The sequence below is a fragment of the Belonocnema kinseyi genome, chromosome 10, assembly GCF_010883055.1.
Source record: "Belonocnema kinseyi isolate 2016_QV_RU_SX_M_011 chromosome 10, B_treatae_v1, whole genome shotgun sequence".
NCBI lineage: Eukaryota > Metazoa > Arthropoda > Insecta > Hymenoptera > Cynipidae > Belonocnema > Belonocnema kinseyi.
The window spans coordinates 114,559,687-114,567,598 of NC_046666.1; the positions used below are offsets into that span (position 1 = coordinate 114,559,687).

At 36.7% G+C, this 7,912-nt stretch overlaps 1 protein-coding gene across 1 annotated transcript; it reads left to right on the top strand.

The window, feature by feature from the left end:
• The first annotated feature begins 351 nt into the window (after positions 1–351).
• LOC117181321 (piggyBac transposable element-derived protein 4-like) lies at positions 352–1,335 on the top strand. The gene has a single exon (XM_033373881.1). The coding sequence runs from the start codon at positions 352–354 to the stop codon at positions 1,333–1,335; it is 984 nt and encodes a 327-aa protein (XP_033229772.1).
• The last annotated feature ends 6,577 nt before the right edge of the window (positions 1,336–7,912 follow it).

Genomic DNA, 7,912 nt, shown 5'->3' on the forward strand with positions numbered 1-7,912 from the left:
ATGATGCACCTCTTAATGCCCGTGCTGCAGAAATAGATGCGATTTGGGAAAAGAAAGTCTTTCCTCAATCAAGAACGCACAGAACAAATAGACGCGAAAAATTTTCCAATCCATGTAAAAATACCAGGTGATATTTTTATTTGTTTGTTTTCAGAACAAAATATCGAATTGATTGTTCAATAATCAAATCTCTATTGCGAGCAAAAAGGAATAGTTTATGAAGACATAACTAGTAAAAAGGTGAAACAATTTTAGGAATAAATATAATGGTGGGTTTTAAAAAGATAAACATCTTATCGCGATTACTGGTCAAGAAACTTGCAAATCCATGATCCTTGCATTTCTAGTATCATGACTATCAAGAGGTTTTCTTTTTTATTGTCCCACCTTCACTTGAATGATGATTCAAGAGAACCAAAAAGAAACGAGACGGGTTATGATAAACTTTATAAAGTTAAACCGGTTTTGAACATTCTTTATGAAACATACACGCATTTTTACAATCCGACTGTAAATCAATCAATCGATGAAAGCATGATCAAATTCAAAGGCAGAAGTTCCATGAAACAGTATATGCCAATGAATCCTATAAAAAGAGGTTATAAAGTTTGGGTCAAAGCTGATGAAAATGGGTACGTTTGTGAATTTCATATCTACACTGGAAAAGTCGGAAACAAAACGGAGAATCTTTTAGGTGAAAGAGTTGTAAAAGATGTGAACCGTACCTTAGTGCACAAAAAATACCGTATATTTTTTGACAATTTCTTCACTACGGTGAACTTAATGTCAAGTTTGCTAACTGATTGGATTTTTGCATGTGGTACAGTTGGGAAAGACAGAAAAGACTTACCAAAAAAACAATGTTCAGAAAAAAACATGTCTTCTGGGGAAAGTCAATTCCGAAATTCATATAAGGGAGTTCGATGTCTGAAATGGATTGTCAAGACAGCAATCAGTTTCCTTTCCAACTACCATGACTCGTCAGTCATATTACAAGTCACAAGAAGACAAAAAGACGGTTCTTTGAAAGTAGTTACTTTCCCGCAAATGGCTAAAGATTATAACAGCTACATGGGATGCGTGGACAAAGCTGACATGCTCTACGAAATCAGTCGAAAAAGTAAGAAGTGGTTTCATCGCTTATTCTGGTATTTTGTGGATGTAACTATAGTGAACGCTTTTATTCTTTACAAACTGCTTTTTCCAGAAAAGACCTTTTTACTGAAGGACTTTCGACTGTCAGTAGTTGATCATATGATCGGAGTCCCAAATCGTGCAAAAAGTGGAAGACCGGTTACAGAACCTTCTTTGAAACCAAAGAAACTAGGGCTCTAACTGATTCGATTCCATAAAAAAAATACAAAAAAATAGGAATGTATAAAATCGATAAAAAAAAACATTAGCCCAAGAAAATTAAACTATTTTTTCCTCACGTGTGCATCACCGATTTTATCACCGGAATTATTTCTAAGTTGTTCGATATAGACACCATAATAAGCCAACAAGTATAAATTCATTGATTATAACATTTTAATTATATTTAATAATTCGAGATTATAATGATACTCGGCGAACGCAAAAACTCCCATACAGCAAGTTTGGTGTCAGTTGTTCAAAAATTGCGAATTTTTAGTTAAATAGTCGCCATATTGAAATCGCTATTTTGAATTTTTCATTTTTGACGTCAGCATCGTAATCAGCGACCCCAAAAAGCTATAAGTAACCATTGCTGACAAGAATTAGTTTTAAAGACAAATTTGCCCCTCTGTTTATACCACGATCGGGATTTGCCCAGCCTAAATATGTTCTAACTCAAAAACTATAACTTAACCGATTTCATGAAAAGGATTTTTTGATTTATTTTCTTTATTTTTATACAGCTATTCATACTTAAGTCAGGGATATCCTGTATAAGTATTCATTCTAAGCATGACCATTAAGATTTTTGGACAAAGTACTCGCAATCAATACTCTTTTTTAATAGTTTAAGATGTTAATTTTGTTTGTCTACTTGGTCATAATCAATATTATTCAAATGTTGATTAATTTTTAAGATTGTGAAAGAAACGCTCTCTAGCTCCGCTGGGATATGAGCCCATGTCTTTCAGATTGCCGGTCTGATGCTCTACCAACTGAGCTACGGAGAGACGAGAACACATTCCTTACAATCTCCTTACAAGCAGAATGTCAACGTCATTCCTTATACTTGTAAGAGTTTTCTTTCTAAACATGAAATTCATATTTTATTATTGATGTAGGTTTTTTGACCGGGGAAAATAATTAATAGTTTAAGATGTTAATTTTGTTTGGCTAATCAATATTATTATAATATTGATTAATTTTTTTTAAGATTGGGAAAAAAACGTGCTTTAGCTCCGCTGTGATATGAGCCCAGGTCCTTCAGATTGCCGGTCTGTTGTTGTACCAACTGAGCTACGGAGAGACGAGAACTTGTCAAAATTATTTGAAATTAGGATCTTGCAACACACCTATTGAAAGCTATGGCGCTTATACATTTCTTTTATTTATTATTGTAAAGTAAAATGTAAGAATACATTAACTAGTCATATTTTTAAATTGTTGCAATTTTGATAAAATCATATTTCTGTTATAAAAAGATATAATTTTTCAAGCTCAGGATTTCAGTAAACATTTCTCTTTTGTTCGATTCGCATTTTACAGCATTAAAATTAAAATATTGCATTTTAAATGAGTCGCCCTAAAGCACCTACCAGGAAACCATGACGCAATCGAAAGGGTTCCTTGCATTCACAGAACGATTAAGTTATTGCTTTTCTCGATCGGCACTATTGTTCTTAGAGAAACGAATGCTTATATTTCCCGTTATAAGATATACCTGTGCTTAAATTCCATGAATTCTTACAAGGATAACCAGAGAAAACCTGCTATACACGTGTGAAAAGTGCCCTTCGTATATTACTTAGTTTTTTTCTCCGTTTAGTAAACGTTTCTTTCGTTGGTACCTGGGGCTTACTCAAAACTCCCGCGATAAACGAAGCGTCTGAAATTTGTCTAACGATATTTGATACTGCTTACCAAACAAAGGACCCCGCACACAATACATGGGAAAATGTCTTTCGGTGGATTTGGCTGAAACTTGGTAATATTGCAGGTTATAAGGGGCCAATTAAATATTCTTAACATTTTTTTGTAATGCACAGTTTCAGCGATATACGGCGCCAAGCGCTCAAAGTCAGTGCATATGGTATATCTGCATAGCATTGAGAGCAAAAGCAACGAAAAAATAAGAATCACACATTACAATGTGATCGATATTACGTCCGCCTATCCCGATAACTTTCACAGCGCGTTTCTCGCAACAGCTGAACGCCAAGCGCTCAATATTTTGCATTAACTGCAATACTCACAGCTCGAGGGAATCAGCGGTGGTAAAATAACGTCAGCATCAAGTGCGGTCATAATAGTCATATTAACAACCTGCTTCTCGCAACGTTGGAACGCGAAGCGCTCAATATTTTTAATTATTTGCAACATTCACAGTTTGAGGACAGCAAGGATTCTTAAATAACGTCAGTATCAGATGCTATTGTGCCAATCATGTATATCGTCAACATCCAGCAACGCTCGAACGCTAAGCGCTCAATATTTTCAATTATTTGCAAAATTCATAGTTCGAGGCCAGCAACAGTCCTAAAATGAGGACAGTATCAAGTGTTATTGTGACAATCATGTATATCGCCCACTTCCAACAACGATCAAATGCTAAGCGGTCAATATTTTGAATTAACTTCAACACTTGCAGTTTAAGGGTACCAATAGTGGTCAAAATAGGTCAGTATCAAGTGCGATTGTGCTAATGATATATATTGCGCGCTTCTCAAAACGGACGAACTCTAAGTGCGCAATGTTTTATCATAAGTGATACAATTACTACTTTGAGTGGAGAAATCGTGTAAAGTGAGCTCAGTGCCATGTGAGATAAGGTTAGCATCAAATGCGACAATAACAATCATATAAATCGCCCGCTTCTCACAACGTTAGAACGCTGAGGGCTCAATATTTTGAATTAACTGCAGCACTCACAGTTGCGGGCAGCAATGATGCTAAAATAAAGTCAGTACCAAATGCAGTAATGTTAATCATATGAATCGTCTGTTTCAACAATGTTCAAGATTTCGACATAAATAACATACTCACTTCTTCGTAAGCGTAAATTGTACTAAATTCGGCCCATTAAATTAATAACGAAATGCTAAAACAAGCACGTTCTATCTAGAACATCCAAGATAATCGTTTTTGAATAAAAAAACTTCGTTTTGTGATAGCGAGCTATTCTATGATGTTTTCAACGCTTCAAGTAATTGTCAGGAGATAAAGATACAAAAATATGTTAAGTACTTGCTTTTAAAGAGCCAAAATAATGCCATTTGGGAATGGTATAGCTAATGAAGGCAAGATTGGAAATTTTTCAGCCAAGAAAAGCAATGTTTGGAATGATCCAAACAGTGAACTCAAGATTGAACATGGTCCAGCCAATGAAGGCATGATTTAAAATATACTTCCCATTAAAGTCAAGATTGGAAATAATTTATCAAACGAAAGCAATATTTGGAACAATCCAACCAATCAAGGCAAGATTGGGAAAGATCCATAATGAAGGCAAGATTGGGCATGGTCCAGCTAATGAAGGCAATATTGAAAATAATCTAGCCAAGAAACTAAAGATAGGACTTGATTCAGTTAGTGAAGGCTAGATTGGAATCCATTTAGACAATTAAGGCTAAATTTGGAACAATTCAGCTAATTCAGGCACGATTGAGAATAAATCAGCCAATCAAGACAAGATTGGGAAAGATCGAGTTAATTAAAGCGTGATCATCCAGGCTAAAAGGACAAGTTTCGAAATAGTCTAGACGAAGCGGAGAGGTCAAGGTTATTGACACCACTGATATATATTTTCAAGTATCTATGACGACAAGGAGATTTTCTTTTTGCGCTCTATTTCCAGCATGATTGATTGCATGGATTAGTCTTGTCGAGGGGTATCGATATTTTGTTCATGACGAGCATATCCGAGGAATCACAATACACTGGCAACGTATGCACATGCACCAACAGTTCGAGCACCAGACTTACATGTACAGTAGTAACCTTGAACAAGTTTGACTTCCTCATCATTCATTTCGTTATCTTCGGTAGTAGGTTGGTATGTAATCCATAAATGTTGTATTCCTGCATTGCGGAATAGTGAGCACACCTTTATTAGCAATAATCCAGCTTCTGGTACCTTATCCGCATCTCCTAACATTTCAACCTGGAAATCATCTGTCTCGTTCCTCTGCATTTTGTCCTGTACATAGGATGGGGCTAATTTTATTTGAAATGTCCCAATAGTCAGTTCTTTCAAATAGTTTAGAGTTTATAGTGGAAAATCGTGTATATGCTCCGAGTTCAAGCGAACCCATCTTTGAGCGTTTCGTGTGTGCAGCCCCTCAATCTCCACCAGGGTTTGCGCCACATTCGGTTCTCTGGCTTTCTGAAGCAATTGTTGAGCCATGTGCATTTTGTATCTGACACCGAGGCCAGCCAGTAGCTCTTTGACATCCCGATAACCTCTATCAACTATCACAATGTCATTTTCCTGGAACCACTGTCTCATTCTCTCAGCATCTCTCTCAAATTCGATTTGTAGAATTACGTCATTATTTCGACTATCCGAAAAATAAGGCCCTTGTAAGTCCAGAATATAGCCATTTGATGCTACAATCAAAATAGGCTTAAGTAGATGCCATCCCTTATGAACACAGTATGACTGCCGAAGAGATTGAAAATTAGTACTTTTTGGTATATTGACATAGGGGCCGTCAAGTTTTGCAATCACCCGTGGAGTCTGTGGCCCTGGGTTGCATAATTCATTTTCAAATTCAGTGACATGCCTTTCTATATACTGTTGTAGCGTGAGAGCATCAAATCCAATATTACGAGGAACAAAGCGTTGCATTAGTGATTGCCTAATATTGGAAATGGCAAGACTTACAGCTTGTCTACTCGCATATTGGAACATGACTTTCAAAAAGTCGTCAGAAAGCCCTTGTCGCATTTTACACAAGAACATTGAAAGGTCATTCTTGCTGATGTACCTGTACCTATCTTGGAAGGGCACTTTGTCGCAATAAGCAAATAATTCCAGAAACTGTTCTTTGGCACAGGAGAAACGATTTGAATTCGTCATCAGTGAAACTATTTTCATCCTCGAACCTCGCCTGATTTCCCGCAACATTACGAAGGCCTTGTAAAAATACTCGCAATTGCTGTCCTGAGATAACGCAAGGTCTGTTGATAGAACGCAAGCCAGGAAAAAAATTCTTTGGAATGAAGCCATTATCGTTTAAATGATTTCTGCAAGATTCATATTCAAATTATTGGACAATACTGTGCCAATTTCACATCTACCAAATCTGGGTGATTTTTATTGCATCTCTGGTGCAATCATAAATAGGTATCATCCTTTTATCACTATGGAAGGGGCTGATATAAACATGGCTCAACAATTGCTTCAGAAAGCCAGAGAACCGAATGTGGCGCAAGCCCTGGTGGAGATTGAGGGGCTACACACACGAAACGCTCAAAGATGGGTTCGCTTGAACTGGAAACATATACACGATTTTTCACTATCAACTCTAAACTATTTGAAAGAGCTGACTATTGGGACATACCAAATAAAATTAGCCCCATCCTATGTACAGGATAAAATGAAGAGGGACGGCACAAATGTTTTCCAGGTTGACATGTTAGGAGATGCGGATAGGAAACCAGAAGCTGGATTATTGATGATAAGGGTGTGCTCACGATTCCGCAATGCAGGAATACATCAGTTATGCGTCATGAACAAAATATTCGATAAACCTCGACAAAACTAATCCATGAAATCAATGATGCTGGAAATAGGACGCAAGAAGAAAATCTCCTTAACGTCATAGATATTTGAAAATATATCTCAGTGGTGTCAATAACCTTGACCTCTCCGCTTCGTCTAGACTATTTCAAAACTTGTCCTTTCGGACTGGATGATCACGCTTTAATTAACTGGATCTTTCCAAATCTTGTCTTGATTGGCTGATTTATTCCGAAACGTTCCTTAATTAGCTGAATTGTTCCAAATTTTCCCTTAATTGGCTAAATGGATTCCAATCTAGCCTTCACTAACTGAATCAAGTCCTATCTTGAGTTTCTTGACTAGATTATTTTAAATCTTGCCTTCATTGGCTGGACCACGTTCAATCTTCACTTCACTGTTTGGATCATTCCAAACATTGCTCGTATTGGCTGAAAAATGTCCAATCTTGCCTTCATTAGCTATACTATTCCCAATTGGCATTATTGTTGACTTTTTGAAAGTAAGTACTTAACATATTTTTGTATCTTAATCTCCTAACAATTACTTGAAGCTTTGAAAACATCATACAATAGCTCGTTATCACAAAAATAAGTTTTTTAAATACAAAAACGATTATCTTGGATGTTCTAGATAGAACGTGCTTGTTTTAGCATTTGGTTATAGACCGTGGGCTGACAACGTAAATGGGAGCGTGATCCGGATAAGGCCAATTTTCATATGAGATGTTCGTCAGATGATGAGGAACGTAAAAATGGGTGCCTGGCAGGTGTGAGTGGATGCGTTTACTTGTGGCGACCTGTCAAAGGTGCGAATTTTTGGCAGTTAACTTACGTGACTTGGATAAGGTTGAAAATTGGGGTACATGTGGGGGCTGACATTAGAAATAGCACCTGCGCATTACCAGGCACTTACCTGGATGCAAAAGTGTTGCAACAAGTGATTTTTTCGAAAATTATTAAGAGACAAAAGGTACTCTATTACAGGTATACTCCAAGATGAATAAGAAGTTTTTGTTCAAAATGTTAATATTTA